This window comes from Gorilla gorilla, chromosome 11 (genome assembly GCF_029281585.2).
Source record: "Gorilla gorilla gorilla isolate KB3781 chromosome 11, NHGRI_mGorGor1-v2.1_pri, whole genome shotgun sequence".
Classification (NCBI taxonomy): Eukaryota; Metazoa; Chordata; class Mammalia; order Primates; family Hominidae; genus Gorilla; species Gorilla gorilla.
Window position 1 is genome coordinate 130,398,263 of NC_073235.2, and position 22,277 is coordinate 130,420,539.

Here is a 22,277-nt window from a genome sequence, read left to right on the forward strand (position 1 = left end):
ATATACACATATATGTATATATTTTGATATTAAAAATAATCCTAAAAGAACAGGGCATGTTATTAACCTTTGTGCTAATGATGAATTGGAATCTTAGGGATTCAAGTAGAATTTCATTGTTTGGTGCTAAGCCCTGAGCTCCTAAGAGTTACTTCTTGTGGCTAGGCGTGGTGGCTCACGCCTGTAATCCCAGCACTTTGGGAGGCTGAGGCGGGTAGATCATGAGGTCAAGAGATTGAGACCATCCTGGGCAACATGGTGAAACCCCGTCTCTACTAAAAATACAAAAAAATTTAGCTGGGCATGGTGGCACGTGCCTGTAGTCCCAGCTACTCAGGAGGCTGAGGCAGGAGAATAGCTTGGACCTGGGAGGCAGAGGTTGCAGTGAGCTGAGATCGCACCACTGCATTCCAGCTTGGTGACAGAGTGAGGCTCTGTCTCAAAAAATAAAAAAGTTACTTGTTGTAACTACATCACAATAGAAAGTCACAGTATTCTTATTTTTCCAGTGGCTTTCATTCTTTTTATTTTTCTTTTTATTTTTTTGAGAGGAGTCTCGCTCTGTCACCCAGGCTGGAGTGCAGTGGCACGATCTAGGCTCACTGCAAGCTCAGCCTCCCAGGTTCATGCCATTCTCCTGCCTCAGCCTCCCAAGTAGCTGGGACTACAGGCATCCGCCACCATGACCGGCTAATTTCTTTGTATTTTTAGTAGAGATGGGGTTTCACCGTGTTAGCCAGGATGGTCTCCATCTCCTGTCCTCGTGATTCGCCAGCCTCGGCCTCCCAAAGTGCTGGGACTACAGGTGCCCGCCACCACGCCTACCTATTTTATTTTTTGTATTTTTAGTGGAGACGGGGTTTCACTGCATTAGCCAGGATAGTCTCGATCTCCTGACCTCGTGATCCACCCGTCTCAGCCTCCCAAAGTGCTGGGATTACAGGCATAAGCCACCATGCCCAGCCGTGACTTTCATTCTTGATTGAAAAAAGTTATGCTTCCTTCTGAACAGAGCTAATTCGCTGCCATGAAGTTCGGTGCCTGGAGAAATGGACTTAAGGGGGTAAAGCCAACAAAGGAAGATTAAGTGACATTTGCTTACCTCCAAAGGTTGCAATAGCTTCTACGGCCCCATTATAGATAGAAGAATCTTGGGATGGCGCCTTGTAATCCCACAGGATTTGAACATAGTTCAAAACCTGGTTAAAACCTGCTGTGGCGAAAGCCCACCATAGAGACCAGTAGAAAAGACGTTTTGAGGAGTAGCACTCCTTCAAATCTTGGAACCACTGCACAAAAACGTCCACAGTCACATTGCTTGGTTTCAGGCTGTTCAGCTGGCCCTTATTCAGCTTCCCTGAAGTGCTGAGTATTTCTGATGTGGGTTTCTGCTCTTCACAGCCTGGTGCTTCACCTTCGTGAGTTTCCTCTAATACTGGATTCACGCTTGATGACTTCTTTATTTCTCTGCTGGGTTTTGCATGAAAAAACATGCTTTTCTTGGGCATTGGTAGGAAAAGTGAGAAAAGGAAGGCCACAGAGACAGAGGCCAAGGATATGACGTTGAGGTAAAAGTACGACAGGTTCACCAGGGATACCAAGAGTTGAGCCAGCACCGACCCTGCTGTGTAGGCGGCCAGCGTGACACTCCTGCAGTAGCCGCTCACTCTCTGGTAGTGCTCGGGGCTGACCACGCTGTATATGTAGGCGTAGTAGGCCACCTCGGCGGCGGTGACCATCCCATAGAAGAACTCTACAACCTGCATGGTCTTCACTCCTTGGCCAAACAACAGCAGCAGCCAGGTAATGATGAAACTGATACCTTGCAAGATGATGACCGGCTTGTAGCGGACGTAATCGGTGAGGACAAACACAGGCAGCAGCAGCACCAGGTAGGAGTATGTCCAAACGGGGAAGATCTCATTTGTTATCTGCAAAGTTGGTAAATTGCATGACCACGAAGCACTGGTACTTTACTAAGGTACCTGTGGTTTGTATCTCAAATTCTGCCTCCAATTGGAAATTATTCGCATTACGGAGAAACATAATGAGAAAACTGATTTTCAAGGAAATCACGAGAAAAGATAGTCTCCTTTCCCATTGGTAAAAACCAACCAATGTACACACTTAGATAAACCCCGGTAGAAGAATATATTGGCTTATTGTGCAATCTGAATTATGTATTAAGTTTAGATAGTATGTACAGTTGAGTAGATGAGTTAAAAAGTTTTTGGACACTTCTAAGTTTTTCCGATTCTTTTTTTTTGAGGTGGAGTCTTGTTCAGCTGCCCAGGCTGGAGTGCAGTGGCCGGATCTTGGCTCACTGCAGCCACCGTCTCCCAGGTTCAAGCCATTCTCCCATCTCAGCCTCCCGAGTAGCTGGGATTACAGGCACCCGCCATCATGCCTGGCTAATTTTTGTATTTTAGAAGAGACGGGGTTTCACCATGTTGATCAGGTTGATCTTGAACTCCTGACCTTAGGTGATCCGCCCGCCTTGGACTCCCAAAGTGCTGGGATTATAGGCGTGAGCCATCGCGCCCGGCCCAAGATTCTTAAAAAATATAATTTCCTTCTTGTTTGAATATTAACATTAGACAAGTAGACCACAATGTTAAAAGAATCCAGGCCAGGCATGGTGGCTCACACCTGTAATCCCAGCACCTTGGGAGGCTGAGGCAGGCAGATCACGAGGTCAGGAGTTCGAGACCAGCCTGGCCAACATGATGAAACCCCGTCTACACTAAAAACACAAAAATTAGCCACGAATGGTGGCAGACACCTGTAATCCCAGCTACTTGGGAGGCTGAGGCAGGAGAATCGCTTGAACCCAGGAGGCAGAGGTTGCAGAGAGCCGAGATTGTGCCACTGCACTCCAGCCTGGGCAACAGAGCAAGACTCCATCTGAACAACAACAACAAAAAGAATCCAACAGCCTTTATTTTCATGTGATCTATCGCTACATCAAACATTTCAGCCCTTTCAACATCTGGAAAGATATGGGAAAATAGGGAAAGAGTAAATAACCTTGCCGCATTATAGAGTGGAAGCAAATAATGTATCTCATTTTCCTTCCTGGGCAAATTTGCTAGGTTCCCAACCTTCCCCCTGCTCCCCTTAACAATTCTGCTGATTTGTCTACGGCTCAATTTAATATGGATCATCTCACAGATTTAGTCAGAAATGCATGGGATCTCAATTTTCATAGTTGGAAGGACTGGAGTTGCTGATCTGTAGGGATGGGTGAGTGCCACAGCCTCTCAAATCACTGAACGTACCCACCTTGACACCTGGATCACTGAGGTTGCTGGAGAAAGCAGGAGGCCACAGAGCAAAGACCACACAACTGAGCTGCTCCTTGGAGGGAGGGTCTATTAACTGGTCCATAGTGGCTCAAGAAGCAGACCCCAGTGGATTCATTGAGTTGCTTCTGACCCTGCATCTGTCCTTTGTTGTCTTAATTGTGGCATGCTTCAACCTGAGCAACTCGGAAACAGGGTTGTCCCTAAGTGATCGGATACTACAGAACAAGCTTGCCTTTCTGTCTTTGCCACCTCACCACCCGAGGCACCAATTAGCCTTGCAGGCGAAGCCACACACTTTACACAGTGTTTTCAAGGCTAAGGCTGGAGATTGTAAAATCAGCCCAGGGTAATTTTGCAGTTAGGTCAGTGCATTTTCTTGTTGTACTTCTTATGAAGAAATGCGAGGCCGGTGGCGGTGGCTCACGCCTGTAATCCCAGCGTTTTGGGAGGCCGAGGCGAGTGGATCTCTTGAGGCCAGAAGTTCGAGACCAGCCTGGCCAACATGGGGAAACCCTGTCTCTACTAAAAATACAAAAATTAGCCGAGCATGGTGGCTCATGCCTGTAGTCCCAGCTACTCAGGATGCTGAGGTAGGACAATTGTTTGAACCTGGGAGGCGGAGGTTGCAGTGAGCCAAAATCACCACGTTGCACTCTAGCCTGCACAACAGAGTGAGACTCCATCTCAAACAAAAACAATAAAAAAAAAAAAAAAAAAAAGAAAGAAAGAAAAAGAAAGGTGTTGCTCTTTTAAGTAAGAGAAACTGGCATTCCAGAGAAGGAGGCAAGGGCTGGGAGATAAAGCTGTTAATGGCTCACCTGCTGGCAAACAGTGTCATAAAGAAATACCACAATTTTTTATGAGATCCTGCTTATCCCTCAGCAGCCTGAGAGTTTATTTAGATCTAGATCCTGTGCCTGCCAGTGATGCTGTTTTAGGATTAGTATAACAGAATCAACAGAGAACTGAAAGTCTCCTATCATTAACACAAATGTTAGGACTCTGTGCAAGTTAAAAATTTGTTAACACATGTAATATGTTTTGGCTGCAATTTTTTGCAAGTAAGAAGAGGAAATAGTTTGAAAGGTTCTATATGGGACACATATTATGAAAATCAGGCTCACTGAGTTTAATGTGTTCATCTTATATCAAGTTGAGGGAAGCCCTGGATCCTTGTTCAAGTCCTATAAAATTTAAAAAACCACATTAAGATATGTATGTATGTTAACTTACCTCTGCACTGGTCAAGTTTTTATCTGGTCCAGATAAATATGGGATAAGGAATGGTTCTGAGGGTCTCATCATGGAGAAAAAACCAAATAAGCAGAGGATCACAGTGGGGTAAATCCAGGAACTGCTTAATGAAGTTCTGTAACAATCCATGGCTGATCAAATGGAAACAAAGAGAAAATTAAGTGATGCTTATTCTTTTTAGCATCCTTGATGCAATGAAAACCTGATTTTTTTTTTTTTTTTTGAGACGGAGGGTCGCTCTGTTGTTCAGGCTGAAGTGCAGTGGCATGATCTCAGCCCATTGCAACCTGCGCCTCCCGGGCTCAAGCCATTCTCCTGCCTCAGCCTCCCAAGTAGCTGGGATTACAGGTGCCTGCCACCATGACTGGATAATTTTGTATTTTTAGTAGAGATGGGGTTTCACCATTCTGGCCAGGCTGGTCTTGAACTCCTGACCTCGAGTGAGGAAATTGCTTGAAATGCAAGCTTTAGACATAAAGCCCAATAGAGGATCTCATTTGTCACTGCACAGAAGAAACAAAAAACAAAAAACAATCATTGTATGGCAGCTATATTTGAAAACATCTTGCTATCTCATGTGAATTATCATGTGCACAGGAAAATTCACTAATTCCTCCACATTTTAGCTCAAGCTTTGCCTTATTGTAACACTTATAGATTTTTGATGGTCCTGCATGTGGCTAAGTTCTCTGAGATAAATTTATAGGAAGGAAACTAATTTGTTGTATGACGCTTTTCTGCATACTATCTCCTTAAATCTACATAATAACTGTAAGACAGATATCATTTTCCCACATTCCCAGAGAAGTATATGGAAGATCCAAGATGCCCAAACACTGGCTTCAAACCACATGATCAAGATCTGAATCCAGGTCTCCCTACTCCCATCAGGAATCTTTCACCTACTCCACTCTCCCTCATTCTGGAGGCCCCCTCAGCTACTGGTATTAACCTAATAACAACCACAGTGAGGGAAAAAACGTGTATTTATGAACACATTCATACTAAAGATTATGGTTACATATATAGAGCTTTTAGGGTCAATTGCAGTTTGAAAGCAGACTAGAGAGAAGGAAAAGCATTCTCATTCTGGAATAGCAAGTCACCTGGGTGGAATTCCAGGTATCCAGTGGGTGGGGAGCTTTACTAGGGGTTGGGGAGGTAGGAAGGATCTACTAGGTCACATCATTGTGGCTTGCCACTCACCCTACCCTTTCCCAAGGTGACCCCGACAGCTGCATAATTCCTCTCTTAAGTTCAATAGGGTAAACACTGTTTATGTCAACAAAGCCCTTGATTAAGCAGTGGAGAGACAAGAGCGATTAGATTTTGAAACTAGGATTACAGCATCAGTGAGCAATGCTGACAATGTGAAAATTTTGCCAAAGGCAAATTACAGTGACTGTTAACCTACTCCCTTAGTCCAGAAAACAGGGCTTTCTCTTCTTCCTGGAATGCTGCTGGGTTTGCTGGTGCTTTCTGTCTTCGTTGTTAATGATCTTATAGAAATGGCTGTCCTGGACAGGTGATCACTGAGGCTTGGTCATCTTCTGAAGAGTGGTCTTGCCGGGGTAGCATCTGCTGGCTCTATATCCAGAGCCTCCTCTCCACCTTTGCTGACCACGGATTTGTTCTCGAAATCCAGGTCATCATCTTCTCCGTGCATCTGAAACCTAGGACTATGCCACAGTGATCCACAGGCTGCTAAAAGCCTGCTGGATTATCTACCTTTTTATTTCTTTAGGGTTCTAATACAGCTGTCCAAATCGATTTAGTTGGGATGGTTAAGCAGAAAAAAAGCCTATAATAAGACATGCCCTACTAAAGCACAAGCCCAGGAGGGCAGGGCGTATTGCCTGGTCCACCACATCGTCTTAAGTGCCTAGCATAGCACCTAATACATAGCACTCAAGGAAGATGCTGAATGAATTGAATAAACAAACCACCACAGTCTACTTGAAGAAGGGTAAGGGTGAAAAGAGAGAAGTGTCAGGAACAGGCAAGAATCCAGGAGTTAGGGAAGACAATCTTATAGAAGGAAGGGCATGAGTCACGCCTCACCACTGAGAATAAATTCAAGTGCTGCCTGGTTTTCGTGAGTGCATCTCACTTCCTAGCTGCATGCCTTAAAGGACAGAAAGGTCCTCAGATCTCCAAGTGTTTTACCATTTATGACTAAGACTATGATAACTGAATTACTTACTCAATCTTTTAAAATAATTTTTACGTTTTGAAAATGATTTAATTTTTCTTTGAGCATTCTGTGAGGCACATGGAGGTGGTATGGTTGTCACTGGATGGATGGGGAAATGGAGGACTAAAGGTAGTAGGATTTGTGCTCATTTTCACCTTTAGCAAACATCAGAGCCTGGACTTGGCCTCAGTTTCCTAATTCCAAGTTCAGCTATCTTTCCTCTTACCCTCTGTTTGAGAGAGCCTGGCTATATCCTCAAAATTCCCATTCTAAACTGAGCATGGTGCCCAGCACTTTGGGAGGCTGAGGCAGGAGGGTCACTTGAGGCCAGGAGATCAAGGTGTCCATGAGCTGTGATCACACCACTGCACTCCAGTCTGGGTGAGAGTGAGATCTTGTCTCAAAAATAAAAACAAAAATCCAATTTCAGTTTATTTTAAAACAGTGATTTTCATATTGTGGTGTCAAGGAAATTTAGTATGGGGTTGCAAACAGCATTATTATTATTATTATTTGAGATGGAGTCTCACTGTTTTGCCCAGGGTGGAGTGCAGTGGCACGATTTCAGCTCACTGCAACCTCCACCTCCTGGGTTCAAGTGATTCTCCTGCCTCAGCCTCCAGAGTAGCTGGGATTACAGGCACCCATCATGCCTGGCTAATTTTTGTGTTTTTAGTAGAGATGGGGTTTCGCCATGTTGGCCAGGCTGGTCTCAAACTCCTGACCTCAGGTGATCCGCCCGCCTCAGCCTCCCAAAGTGTTGGATTTTTTTAATGGTACAAAAAATGTTAACTATCAGAATGCATTGCAGAGAAAGGCTAAGCTTTTTTTCTGAAACTTCTGTTTGGGTCAGCAATATATAAATACAAATATATAATCATAATGTACACTATCTTACTATGGGACACGGTACTAAGTTAGAAGTTGTAGAGGAAGACTGGGCTCAGTGGCTCATGCCTGTCATCTCAACACTTTGGGAGGCCAGGGCAGGATGACTGCTTGAGGTCAGGTGTTTGAGACCAGCCTGGACAACATAGCGAGGCCCTATCTCTTAAAAAAAAAAAAAAAAGGTGTACATGTTCATGTATCTTTATAGTACAATGATTTCTATTTCTTGGGGGTATATACCCAGTAACAGGAATGATGGGTCAAATGGTATTTCTGTTTCTAGATCTTTGAGGAATCGCCACATTGTCTTCCACAATGGTTGAAGTAATTTACGTTCCCACCAACAATGTAAAAGCATTTATTTTTCTTGGCAACATGGCCAGTGGGAATGGAACGACGAGAACGCATGGATACATGGGGCGAACAACATGCCCTTGGGTCTGTCGGGGAAATGGGGAGGCGGGGTAGGAAGAATGGCTAATGGATGCTTGGCTTATACCAAGGTGATGGGTTGATTTCTGCAGCAAACCACCATGGCAAACGTTTACCTGTGTAACAAACCTGCACATCCTGCACATGTACCCCAGAACTTAAAATAAAAGTTGATGAAAAAACAAACAAACAAAGATTTAGCGTGGTGTGGTGAAGCATGCCTGTAATCCTAGCTACTTGGGAGGCTGAGGTGAGAGGATGACTTTAGCTCAGGAGTTCAAGGCTGCAGTGAGCTGTAATCATGCTGCTGCACTCCACTCTAGGCGACAGAGTGAGATTCTGTCTGAAAAAAAAAATGCAGAAGAAAAAATGCACTAAATATGAACACATGTCCCTTATAAACATAGTAACCACCTGTGCTGTTTGGGAGGATCACCTCCTCCACAACAAAGTATTATTCTGGAATAGACTGTTCTTTTGTCTTTTTTCCATTTATCATTCCATTTTGATCCCGTAATATTATCTGCCTCTAAAAAGTGCTCTAAACGTCCCTTTGCTTCCACTGCTTCTAGGGTGAGGACATGAATTGACTTGATTTTCTGAGTTCATACCTGTGAAAGCCAGATGTTTACCTTTCCCCTTCATTTTCTGTGCGTTCCAAATCACAAGATAGTCCTTTTAAAAGTTACTCCTGTAGCAGTCATCTTCACCCATTACTATAAGCTCTATCACTTTTTAAAAAGGTATAAGAACACTGTGTAAACAGTAGATTAAAAATTTTAAAAGGGTGGGTGTAGTGGCTCATGCTTGTAATCCCAGTGCTTTGGGAGGCTGAGGCAGGTGGATCACCTGAGGTCAGGAGTTCAAGACTAGCCTGGCCAACATAGTGAAACCCCATCTCTACTAATAACACAAAAATTAGTCGGTTGTGGTGGTGGGTGCCTGTAATCCCAGCTACTTGGGTGGCTGAGGCAGGAGAATCACTTGAACCCGGGAGATGGAGGTTGCAGTGAGTGGAGATCATGCCACTGCACCCCAACCTGGGCAACAGAGAATGACTGTGTTAATAACAACAACAAAAGGCACATTCCCTAAACAAAAGTCAGCCTATCAGGCTTTCACGATTTGAAACATGCAGTGAAGATGCTGAAAGTAGAAAGAAAGAGTCAATTCATCAGCTGCTCTTTTTAGCAGAGACTCAGAGCAGCTAAACCCACAACAGACCTTACCTTGGTGGACTTGGACGCACAGGAGAGAGTTTACAGTGGCACAGTGTTAGCTACAACAGCAGATTGAGGAGGTGAACCCTGAGCTTTGGCCTTTGTTCCACTCCAGAGCTACAGTGACCCTGGGCGGGTCTCCCTGCTGCACCTGCATGGCAGACCAGAGTGCACTTGCCCCCTGACCCTGTTGCAGCACACCACATGAGCCCTGAAGAAAATGGCCACAGACACTGTGGGGATACACAGAGGCGTTGATCCAGCCAGCATCTTTGACTTTGAATGAGCCAACACCTTTGCATTGCAAGTGGTCACTTCAGTTGCCTTGGAACTGATGGGTTCCTTTCTTCTTTTGCTGGTAGAAAAGTAATTATTTTTCAGCCAGGCGCGGTGGCTTATGCCTGTAATACTACCACTTTGGGAGGCCAAGTCAGGTGGATCGCTTGAGCTCAGGTGTTCGAGACTAGCCTGAGCAACACGGTGAAACCCCGTCTCTACAAAAATACAAAGTTAGCCAGGCATGGTGATGCGCACCTGTAATCCCAGCTACCTGGGAGGCTGAGGTGGGAGGATCGCTGAAGACCTGAAGGTGGAGGTTGCAATGAGCTGAGATGGTGCCACTGCACTCCAGCCTGGGCAACGGAGCAAGACCCTGTTCTCAAAAAATATACAATAAAATAAAATATAATAAAAAAATAATAAAACAAATTTAAAAAATAATGGAAATAATTATTTTTCATATTATGAAAAAAGCCACAGCTGTCCCATCAACGATGCTTCAGTTCTCTACTGTTTGGCCTCCAGCTTCTCTCAATCTCTATTTTTTTTGAGACAGAGTCTCACTCTATTGCCCAGGCTGGAGTCCAATGGCGCAATTTCAGCTCACTACAACCTCTGCCTCTCAGGTTCAAGCAATTCTCCTGCTTCAGCCTCCCAAGTAGTTGAGATTACAGGTGCCTGCCACCATGCCTGGCTAGTTTTTTGTATTTTTAGTAGAGGGGATTTCACCATGTTGGCTGGTGTTGAACTCCTGACCTCAGGTGATCCACTTGCCTTGGCCTCCCAAAGTGCCAGGATTACACATGTGAGCCACCGCGCCCGGCCTGAATCTGTATTTGGAGCCCATTGCCATGTATTCCACATAAGGCCACATTGTTTACTGCTGGCTCCCCTTCTTTGGGGTACGTGGGGTGCCACAGCCTTTTGAAAAAAACTCTCTTGCTAGCATACCTAATCCTACTTCATTTTAAAATGCTCTTAGTTTTCTTTTTTTTAATCTCCCACAAAAGTTAACTTGTATGTTGACTATGAATGAATTTGGCAGGAGTGGCTTCTCACGATTTTTGTTTTTATCTGCCTTGCAACCTATTACATGTTTGCAAATTTCTTTTTATGCAACCTATTATACAGTTGTAGTCTCTTTGTATCAGAGTTCAATTTTTTCTTTCTTCTTTTATTTCAATTATTACCATGTTATTGGCTTTTCCACTTTTAACCATCTCCTTAAATTGTTCTTTCCACCTGGCAGCCGGACACGGTGGCTCATGCCCATAATCCCAGCATTTTGGGAGGCTGAGGTGGGAGGATTGCTTGAGCCCAGGAGAGCCTGGGCAACATAGTGAGACCCTGTCTCTATCAAACAAACAAACAAACAAAAACAACAAAAAAAACTTTCCAACTGGCTGCAGGCTACCCTTCTTTGATAGATAAATGCTTTAACAATAATTATAAGTGTTCAGTTGATTTTTAATACTATCTCTGAAACTCTCAGTGTTCTTACAGTGACTGCAAGATAAGTTCATTTGTCATCCTAATTCTGTGGCATAGAAAAACTAAGGTTTTTGTTTATTTGTTTTTAGTGGGAAACAAAAAAAAATTACTTTATTTCTAGGATCTCATTTGGAGTGAGTTACAAATGAAGATTGGAACTCACATCTCCTGGGTTTGCTGCTGTATTTCGTTCAGTGAGTCTCATCTCAGAGTCACTGTGCGGACTAAGACCTTTCCATAGTTGTGCACACAACAATGTTCACGTATTGTTCATATATGCATTGGGGAATCATATTGGATCTAAGCTAATTTGGCCCTTATTTAAATTTCGGACATGGATGGTGTCCTATTTCCTAATCCATAGGTTGTCTGTATCTATCTCTAAGTGCATATACTTAAAAGCCCTATGTCCACAAATATTTCCAAGTATATTTTCCATTTTTGTAGGGTAAACAACTGTTAAAAAGCAAGAACTGCAGAAACTGAGGCCGGGCACTGTGCCTCATGCCTGTAATCCCAGCACTTTGGGAGGCTGAGGCGGGTGGATGACTTGAGGTCAGGAGTTCAAGACCAGCCTGGCCAACATTGGTGAAACCCCGTCTCAAACTAAAAAATGCAAAAATTAGCCATGCATGGTGGCGGGCACCTGTAATTCCAGCTACTTGGCAGACTGAGGCACGAGAATCACTTGTACCTGGGAAGTGGAGGTTGCATATGCCGAGATTGAGCAAATGCACTCCAGCCTGGGTGACAGAGCGAGACTCTGTCCCAAAAACAACAACAACAAAGGAACTGCAGAAGCTGGCATGCACTGGTGGGTTTCCTGAAGCGAGGGTGATTTTCTAGCTAAGGTAAAGCCTTATTTGGTCAGATTTCTCCACCCATACACACCCAGTGGATGGAATTCTCCCACAGCCAAAGCACTCAGAGCTGTGGGGCTCCCTGAGGTAGGGGACAAAGTGACCTGATGAAAGCAAGTAACTCCCTCAAACCTGATAAGTTTCCCACAGCTGACTGCCTGGAGAAGAACAAGATATTGGGTGGGTGGAAAGAAATCACTTTATCAAGTCCTTGTCCATGTTGTACTGACAATACTGCCAGAATTAACCCAGATGCCAGTAATTTGGAAGGAAATTATCTACAATAGTGGTCCCCAACCTTCCTGGCACCAGGAACCCGTTTCATGGAAGACAATTTTTCCATGAAAAAATGGGGGAGGAGTTAGGGGGAATGGTTTTGGGATGAAACTGTTCCATCTCAGATCATCAGGCATTAGATTCTCACAAGGAGCTCGTAACCTAGATCCCTTGCATGCACAGTTCACAGTAGGATTTGCACTTCCAGGAGAATCTAATGCCGCCACTGATCTGACGGGAGACGGAGCTCAGGTGGTAATGCTTGCTTGCCCGCCACTCACCTCCTGCTGTGATGGCCCATTCTTAACAGGCCATAGGACCCCTGATCTAGAATCCCCACTCTCCACCTACTTCCTGCCCACTCCTTTCTACTAATCATTCCAGCCATCTCAGAGAGGGTGTCTAGCCAGGCAGCCATCTGAGAAATGGGCTGGCCTGATTTTCACAATAGGCTAGAACTTTACTGCAGTCAAAACACTTCTTTCAAACAGAAGAGCAATAAATTGGTAATTATATGTTTGCCAGACCCCATCTCTACAAAAATACAAAATAAGGCTGGGTGCGGTGGCTTACACCTGTAATCCCAGCACTTTGGGAGGCCGAGATGGGTGGATCACCTGAAGTTAGGAGTTTGAGACCAGCCTGGCCAACATGGCAAAACTCGGTCTGTACTAAAATTATAAAAATTAGCCAGTTCAAGACCCGCCTGGGCAACATAGAGACCCCATCTCTTTAAATATTAAAAAAAAGAAAAAAGAGTCTTACAGAGCATGATCTTCAGCTCCTTCCCCCCCAATTTTTAGACTATCTATGGACCCCACTCTAAGCTATCTTATTAGCATAAACATGTTATCAAAGAGGGTCATTATGAATAAAAAGACACATATTACTCAGGAATTCCCAAAAGTTTTAGCTTAAAGACCAAATACATTTTATGTTATATCAGTTACAGTTTCCAAAAAGCCCACCTTCCAGGCTTTCAACACTGCTAGAGTCAAGCCCTTCCCTAGACAGAGCAAACTCAAAGTCTGATTACTAAAAACAAAAATATTTGCTTTTAGCTGACATATCAGAGCAGACAAACTAATTATGCCTTTTAATCTGCTTATTACTAAAATAGAAGAGAATATAACTTTCAGTAAAACATTCAAATAAAGCAAAGGGCTGCAGTCAGCTTAAGTCAGGGCAAGATGGTCCTGAAGGAAGGCAGGGGAAAGGATTCCATGGGCTTGCTTAACCACCGTCGTTCTGCTGCAGTCAGAATTAGTGGGTGGTGGCCAGGCGCGGTGGCTCCCGCCTTTAATCCCAGCATTTTGGTAGGCTGAGACAGGCAGATCACCTCAGGTCAGGAGTTCGAGACCAGCCTGGCCAACATGGTGAAACCCCGTCTCTAATACAAATACAAAAGAATTAGCTGGGCATGGTGGCGGGTTCCTATACTCCCAGCTACTTGGGAGGCTGAGGCACAAGAATCTCTTGAACCCAGGAGGTGGAGGCTGCAGTAAGCCAAGATAGTGCCACTGCATTCTGGCCTGGGTGACAGAGCGAGACTCTGTCTCAAAAAAATAAAATAAAATAAAATAAAATAAAATAAAATAAAATAAAATAAAATAAAATAGGCTGGGCGCGGTGGCTCACGCCTGTAATCCCAGCACTTTGGGAGGCCGAGGCGGGTGGATCACAAGGTCAGCAGATCGAGACCATCCTGGCTAACATGGTGAAACCCCGTCTCTACTAAAAATACAAAAAATTAACCGGGCGTAGTGGCGGGCGCCTGTAGTCCCAGCTACTCGGGAGGCTGAGGCAGGAGAATGGCGTGAACCCGGGAGGCGGAGCTTGCAGTGAGCTGAGATTGCGCCACTGCACTCCAGCCTGGGCGACAGAGCCAGAATCCGTCTCAAAAATAAATAAATAAATAAATAAATAAATAAATAAATAAATAAATAAAATAAAATAAAATAAAAATTGGAAGGTAGTTCCACCAACTTCTAGGGAGTTATTGTATTCTGGCTGTAACTTCATCTTACTTGAAATGCATCTTACTGATCACTGCCTCACTCCATACACAAAAACTAATTTGACATAACAAATACTAACACCACAGCATGCCATCCAGAAGGAAACAGATCTTCGTTACCTAGGGACTGGCACATATTTGAAATAATAAAAAGAATCTTAAAAGAAAAAAAAAGATAAATTGCATTTCATCAAAAAGCCACATCTGCTTATCAAGAGGTACTGTTAAGAAACTGAATGGAAAGGAGGCTGGGCGCCGTGGCTCATGCCTATAGTCCCAGCATTTTGGGAGGCCGAGGTAGGTGGATTACTTGAGGTCAGGAGTTTGAGACCATCCTGGCCAACATGGCGAAACCCCGTCTCTACTAAAAATACAAAAATTACCCAGGCGTGGTGGCACAAGCCTGTAATCCCAGCTACTCGGGAGGCTGAGGTAGAAGAATCGCTTGAACCCAGGAGGTGGAGGTTGTAGTGAGCCGAGATCCCGCTATTGCCCTCCAGCCTGGGCGACAGAATGAAACTCTGTCTCCAAAAAAAAAAAAAAAAAAAAGCCACATCTGCTTCTCAAGAGGTACTGTTAAGAAACTGGCAAGGGACCAGGTGCAGTGGCTCACGACTGTAATCCCAGCACTTTGGGAAGCTGATGCAGGAGGGTCACTTGAGCCTGGGAGTTCAAGACCAGCCTGGACAACACCTTTTTTTGTCTGTACAAAAAAATACCACACACAGACACACACACACAAAGGCAAAGAAATTAGAAAGGGAAGCCACAGACTGAAGAGAAAATAGTCTTAAAAGCAATATCTGATAAAAGAATGGTCTCCAAAATAAAGAACCCCTGCAACTCAATAAGAATAGATGAACAAAAGATTTAAATACTTTGCAAAAGATGTGGTTGGCCAAGAGCACATGCAAAGATACTCAACATAAGTAATCCGAAATCCTAAGTTAAAACTAGGAGAGAAAACTAGCACTAGAATGGCTACAGAGGCCAGCATAGCAAATGTTGGCAAAGATTTAGAGCAAGTGAATCCATATATATTGCTTGTTCAAATGTAAAATGGTACCAACCCTTTGGAAAATCATTTGGCAATCTATCCAAGAACGTTCATATATTCATATTTGTGAAAAAATGAGAAGCAACTAAATGTCCATTAAATGGGGAATGAATAAATAATGATAAATTTTGGCAACCAATACTAATTAGCAATAAAAAGGAGTGAACTATTGCAAATACGTGAATGAACATAAAAAGAAAAATTTGCTGTGCCAAGGAATCCAGACACAAAAAAAGTATGATTTCATTAACATGTAAAGTCCTAAAACAAGCAAAACTTATCTGTAGTGATGGAAATCGGATCGGTGGTTGCCTGGGGTGGGAGGTAGGGAAGAGAGTGACTGCAATAGAGCTCAGGGGAACTTCCTGGGGTGACCAAAACACTCTACACCTTGATTGTGGTGATGATTACAAACATTTGTCCAAACTCATGCATTCATACTATACACTTATAATATACATTTTCTTATTTGTAAACCAAACTGCTAGGGTTTGAATATCTGTCCTCTTCAAAACTCATGTTAAATCTTAATCCCAGGCTGGGTGCAGTGGCTCACACCTATAATCCCAGTACTTTCAGAGGCTGAGGCAGGATTGCTTGAGGCCGGGAGTTCAAGATCAGACTGGTCAAGATAGCAAGAACACGGTTCTACAAAAAAATTAAGTAAATTGACTGGGCATGGTGGTATATGCCTGTAGTCCAAGCTACTGAGAAGCTGAGGCAGGAAAATCCCTTGAGCCCAGGATATCAAGGCTGCAGTGAGCCATGATTGCACCATTGCATTCCAGGCTGGGCTGGAGAGTGAGACCCTGTCGTAAAAAAAAAAAAAAAAAAAGAGGGGGTGGGGCTTTTCAAGAGTGATTAGATCATAAGGGCTCTGTGCTCATGAATGAATTAGCTCATTCATGAATTACTGGAGTCAAAGGTTAATGTATTAATGGGTCATCATGGGAGGGGAACTGGTGGTTTTCTAAGAGAAAGCCCTGAGCTTGCAGCCTTAGCCCTCTGACCATGTGATACCTGCGCCACCTTGGGATTCTTTAGAGTCCATATTAGAAAGAAGTGCCCCCTAAACCTTGGACTTCCCAGCCTCCGTAACTGTAAGAAATAAAGCTCTTTTCTTTCTAAATTTCCCAGGTTCAGGTATTGTTATAAGCAACAGAAAACAGATTAAGAAAAAAAAGATATACTTCAATAAAGATGATTTGAAAAAAAAAAAAAACAAATCACTGATACACGGAAGAAAATAAACCAGTCTCAAACATTATCCTGTGTACAAGAATCCAGATACAAAAATGACATAGCATGAAGATTTCATTTACGCCAGGTCCAAAACAACCAAAACTACTTCATGCTGATAGAAATCACAACTACGGTCATCTTGGAGGTGGGGGTGGGTAAGAATTGATGGTAAAAGGGCAGAAGGCAATTTTCTGGGTTGATGAAATATCCTATATCTTGATGGGATATAGTTATGTGGGTGTATACAATTATAAACACTTAAACTTAAAATCTTTGTTTGTATGTAGATTATACCTCAACTTAAAGAAATGCATCCTACTCTCCCTCCTCCAAAGCATTTTACTGTGCACAACTCTGTGTAGCTCTGGACTTTTCTAGTGGTGCAATGACTATTTTAAATTTAAAGTCCACATCAGGGCAAGGCCTCTGTATAATAGGAAAACTGAACAGGATCTTTGAAACTTAGTCTGTCCCAGAACATTTCTGATGAAAACAGTGCCCGTAACGCAAAGCTAGGACAGGGCAATAAACCTTGTAAGTCTGGCCACATATAACATTCTTCAGTTAATACAGATAGAATCTGAATCTCAGAAGCTGAGGCAGGAGGATCCCTTGAGTTACCTGTTTTTTTTCTGTGCCCCCAGTTTCTTTCTTTCTAGAACCAAGCTGGCTTCCTGCCTTCAGATCCAACTTCTGCTCCTTCCTGCTGCCCGCCACTATGAAAATCCCTTTCCATTCCCTGGAGTCTCTTGTCCTCCTCCTTCAGACAGAGCTGCCAAGAGCAATAGCTTTATACGCAGAAGCCCATCCACTTCTGGTGACTTTATGTACTGGGGCCCACCCTTTTCTGCAGCCAATGCCATTTGAAATCCCATTCAAAAAAAAAAAAAAAAGCAGACACCCAGATCCAGATCTTTCTGAAACACAAGTGATTAGAGAGATAAATACATGAATAACAACTTTCCCTGACTATTCTTTTTTTTTTTTGAGACAGAATCTCCCTCTGTCACCCAGGCTGGAGTCTGGAGTGTAGTGGCACAATCTCCCCACTCACCCCAACCTCTGCCTCCTGGGTTCAAGCGATTCTCCCACCTCAGTCTCCTGATTAGCTGAGACCACAGGCACCTGCCACCAGGCCTGGCTAATTTTTGTATTTTTAGTAGAGACAAGGTGTTGCCTTGTTGGTCGGGCTGGTTTTGAACTCCTGACCTCAAGTGCTCCACCCACCTCAGCCACTCAAAGTGCTGGGATTACAGGTGTGAGCCACCGTGCCCGGCCTTGCCCTGACTATTCTTACTAAAGTCACCTAATTTAGCTTCTATAGAATTTTGTGCTAAGTAACCTAGACTCTCAAAAAACTACAAAGTAGCCTTATCACCCATCTATAATCCTTTATGTCAAACCCCACACCCCCACACAAAAAAAAAATCTTTGCTGAAATAAAGCATGCCACACAACTTCCAAAGACGTAAACTAGACCCAGATATTCAGTATGTGGGCCAGAATAGTTCTGTTGTTTGTTTTTGTAAGAGCAGAAACAAGTGATATTTTTAAAATTTTATTTTTAGTAAAGATGGGGCTTTGCCATGTTGGACAGGCTACTGTTGAACTCCTGGCCTCAAGAAATCCGCCTGCCTTGGCCTCCCAAAGTGCTGGGATTACAGGTGTGAGCCACTGCACCCAGCCCAAGTGATCTTTAAGATGCTTCAGATTTTATTTTATCATATATGGTACCATTCCTTTTAATTTGCATGAGGTGTTTGCTGGTAAATTAATCATTTCCTTCCAAATTCTGTTTATTCTGTTATGTCTATGTTCAGATCAATCTAGTCTTAGGTAGAGCAGGAGGAATATGCCTAAGAAAACCATAAAACTAAGAAAAACATAAAACGGCTTAGAAAGTCAACTGACCCCAGCCTGGGCAAAATAGCGAGACCTCATCTCTATAAAAAATACAAAAATTAGCCAGGCATGGTGGTGTGTGCCTATAGTGCCAGGTAGTTGGGAGACTGAAGTGGGAAGATCGCTTGAACAGGGAAAGTCAAGGCTGCGGTGAGCCGAGATCCCAGCCACTGCACTCCAGCCTGGGCAACAACAGCGAGACTCCGTCTCAAAAAAAAAAAATAAAAATAAAAAAATTTCAAAAACCCCAAACAAAACAAAACAAAAAAGGAAAGTCAGCTGACATCTAATCCTTGAGATGCAGTGAAAGTATCTGATTAAATGCGCTGAGAGAAGGTGGGGTTGTAGGGAAAAAATTGGATTAAAGAAAGATTAGAGGTCATTTGAGCTATTTTACAACTCTGTAAATTTGAACAACTGATGGCAATGTTAAGTAATTATTGTCTATAGACATGCAAATAAGGTTTATCCCATGCAGGACAACAGTCTTCCTTTCCCCCATGGAAAACCAGTTTCAATATTCCTGATCTATATTTCATTATTCAATATTCCTGATCTACGAATGTACCCATTCTTTGGGTTCTTCTTTGATCTGGCTACTACAGACTCATCAGTTTCGTCACTAATAAGTGCCGGGACTCAGAAGCCGATACCCCAAAATGTGGGGCTTTGACATGCTGGAGACCTCAAGGTCTCTCTGACCTTCCCGGCTCCCAGCTCAAAAAAACCTTTATCTGCCTAAGATCCAGACCCACCAAAAGGAACAACTGTTTCTTTCCCTTCCCTGTAAGACCAAGAATATACCCCACACCTGAACAGTCCCTTTCACAAGATAATGTAGCTTATTCTCTCCCCTGACCCATTCATCCTCCCTAGCAGAAGCCCATCCACTTCTGCTGGATGCTCTTCTGCTCCCTCCCGTAACCTCATTTGCCAGGGTAGTCTATAAGCTTCTGAGACATGTTGCAGGGTGGGTAATCAATCACTCTGATTCTCCCTGTGTGCATCTTAAATAAATGTGTATGCATTTACCATTACACAACCTTAAAAGAGTCTTGTTGGTCTATTAGCAATAATGACTGAAGGAAATTGGTATTTTTGTCCATTTCAGCTACTACTAGGATAATCTTATAAGATATTTGGGAAGTTATGTTTTGGTCTATTTAATACATGTGCCTCGATGAAAAAAACACCTTTTGCCACAGGAGACACCAATGTTTCAATATTGATAGGAGCAAAACACATGAGAGTGCTTTTTTTTTTTTTTTTTTTTTTTTGAGGCAGAATCTTGCTCTGTCGCCCAGGCTGGAGTGCAGTGGTGCAATCTTGGCTCACTGCAACCTTCGCCTCCCAAGTTCAAGCCATTCTTCAGCCTCAGCCTCCAGTGTAGCTGGGATTACAGGCACCCGCCACCATGCCCGGCTAATTTTTGCCTTTTTAGTAGAGACGGGGTTTCATCCCAGGGCCAAGCTGGTCTCGAACTCCTGACCTCAAGCAATCCGCCCCGCTCAGCCTCCCAAAGTGCTGGGATTACAGGCGTGAGCCACTGCGCCTGGCCTGAGAGTACTTTTAGAAAACATTATTCCTTTACCTTTTTCAAACTTGAAGCACTCCGAAAGTCCCAACCTTTTGCACATTTGCAGCAGCGACATTGATTTGGTAAACAGCTGTCACACTATTTATTATTTGATGACTTAGGTATCCTTTCCAGCAGTGTTTTTGTAAGGTGTAGTTGCGTTTTCTTTTAGTTTCAATTAACTAAATTTCAAGTGGTTCCCAAAAAAGCCCCTGCTCTCTTAAATTCAAACTCACCTTCCTTTTTCCCACTAGGAAGGACATTTTCTCCATCCTTGGATTGGAATTTGGAATTCTATGCTAAAATGCCTTTTCAGTTAAAATCTGTGAACGTGGGATGTAACCATAGGAGGTGCTGGCACTTTACGAGAATCATGATTTTATTTAATCTGCGCTTCCAGAAGGCTGCAAATGGGAATTCCAGACAAACCCACTTGGGTGAATCCCAGCACGCGGGCTGCGGCGTAGGGGGAGAGCTCCTCTCGCGGTTCCGAGTGTAGCCCAGGCCCGCAGAGCCAGGAACCCGCCCCCAGCTCTCCAAACCCGGGAAGAGAGGCGACACTGCTAAGACCGAGGGATGACGGTGCTTCTTCAATTAATTCGCCCCCCGAGATAGTCTTACCTACAGAAGGGAGTGTCTGTTCACCAAATCGCTCACTTGCCACACGACCACGTACCCGCGGCTGTCGGATGGATCCAGGCGCTCTTGATGGGAAGGGGGCGGAGCCTGCCTGGCCCGGAGCCCGGGGCCACGCCCCCACGCTGTGCATATGCGAATCCGGGCGTCCAGACCTTTCATCCCAGTGTGGAAGCCCAGATTTTCCTGGCCCAGGGCCGGTTTTCTGGGCAGAAACAGTCAACTCCGCTGAAAGGAGCAACTTAAGTAATACACTGACATTCAGCATAATGAAGCAAGAGGGCCTGAATCCAACATCGATCGTTTGCTTTATTTACAAATATGTCCTTTCTTATGAATCCATTTATTTCTCTCCAAAAGCTTAGGAGAGAGGGCTGGCTGGCTGTGACCCCCACTCTACACATGAAGAAAGCGAGGCGGAAGGAAGTAGGCCTAGTAAATAGAGAAGCCTGGGTTTTAGTTGGGGCTCCTGGCTCCAGAGCCAGTGGTTATAATCACTCTGCACTTTTTTTTTTTTTTTTAAGGAGGTAGAGTGGGATGGTTTCCTGGCACTTTGAAAATCTGATACAAACAATTTTTTCTTTTCTTCTTCTTTTTCTTTTCTTTTTTCTTTCTTTCTTTCTTTTTTTTTTTTTTTTGAGACAGAGTCTCCCTCTGTCGCCCAGGATGGAGTGCAGTGGCGCGATCTCGGCTCACTACAACCCTCCGCTTCCCGGGTTCAAGGGATTCTCCTGCTTCAGCCTCCAAAAATTAACGCCCAGTTAATTTTTTGTATTTTTAGTAGAGACGGGGCTTGGTTTCACCATATTGGCCAGGCTCATCTCGAACTCCTGGCCTCGTGATCCGCCTGCCTCGGCCTCTCAAAGTGCTGGGTTTACAGGCGTGAGCCACCGCGCCTGGTCTTTTTTCTTTCTTTCTTTCTTTCTTTTTTTTTTTGAGATGGAGCCTCTCTGTTGTTGGCCCCGGGCTGGAGTGCAATGGCACGATCTTGGCTCACTGCAACCTCCACCTCCCGGGTTCCAGCAATTCTTCTGCCTCAGCCTCCCTAGTAGCTGGGATTACAGGCGCCCGTCACCACGCCCAGCTAATTTTTGTATTTTTAGTAGAGATGGGGTTTCACCATGTTGTCCAGGCTGGTCTCAAACTCCTGACCTCAGGTGATCCACCCGCCTCAGCCTCCCAAAGTGCTAGGATTACAGGTGTGAGCCACAGCACCCGGCCACCTGGCCTCTTTTCTTTTCTTTTCTTTTCTCTCTTTCTTTTTTTTTTTTTTTTTTTGACAAGGTCTCACTTTATCTCCCAGGCTGGAGTGCAGTGGTGCAACCCCAGCTCACCGCAACCTCGATCTCTCAGGCTCAGTGATCCTCCTGCCTCAGCCTCCCAAGTAGCTCGGCTTGCAGGTGGGTTCCACCATGTCACATTGATTTTTTTGTTTTTTTTTTGGTAGAGACAGAGTCTCACTATCTTGCTCAGGCTGGTCTTGAACTCCTGGGCTCAAAGGATCCTCCTGCCTTGCCCTCCCAAAGTGTTGGGATTATAGGCATGAGCCACTATGCTTAGCCTGCAAAGAGTTTATATATTAAAGTGAAACTTATTATTAAACAGAGGATTTTTTTTAAAGCATTACAAGGTTCTTATTGGTTAAAAT

At 44.0% G+C, this 22,277-nt stretch overlaps 1 protein-coding gene across 3 annotated transcripts in view; it reads right to left on the minus strand.

Annotated features, from left to right (window-relative positions):
• The window catches only part of SLC19A3 (solute carrier family 19 member 3), a 31,528-nt gene extending 10,827 nt beyond the window's left edge, over positions 1-20,701 (minus strand). Inside the window, exons 1-3 of one of the 3 annotated variants that reach the window (XM_019021618.4) lie at positions 20,615-20,701; positions 4,539-4,690; positions 1,103-1,931 (exon numbers count right to left, since the gene is read on the minus strand). In XM_019021618.4, coding sequence (XP_018877163.3) covers positions 1,103-1,931; positions 4,539-4,688 — 979 coding nt within the window. In that variant the 5' untranslated portion in view covers positions 4,689-4,690; positions 20,615-20,701. Of the gene's footprint in view, positions 1-1,102; positions 1,932-3,282; positions 3,610-4,538; positions 4,691-8,684; positions 9,027-20,614 lie in introns of those variants that run through there. The other 2 variants (XM_031008419.3, XM_055380603.2) reach the window with 2 other exon arrangements.
• Positions 20,702-22,277: the final 1,576 nt, after the last annotated feature.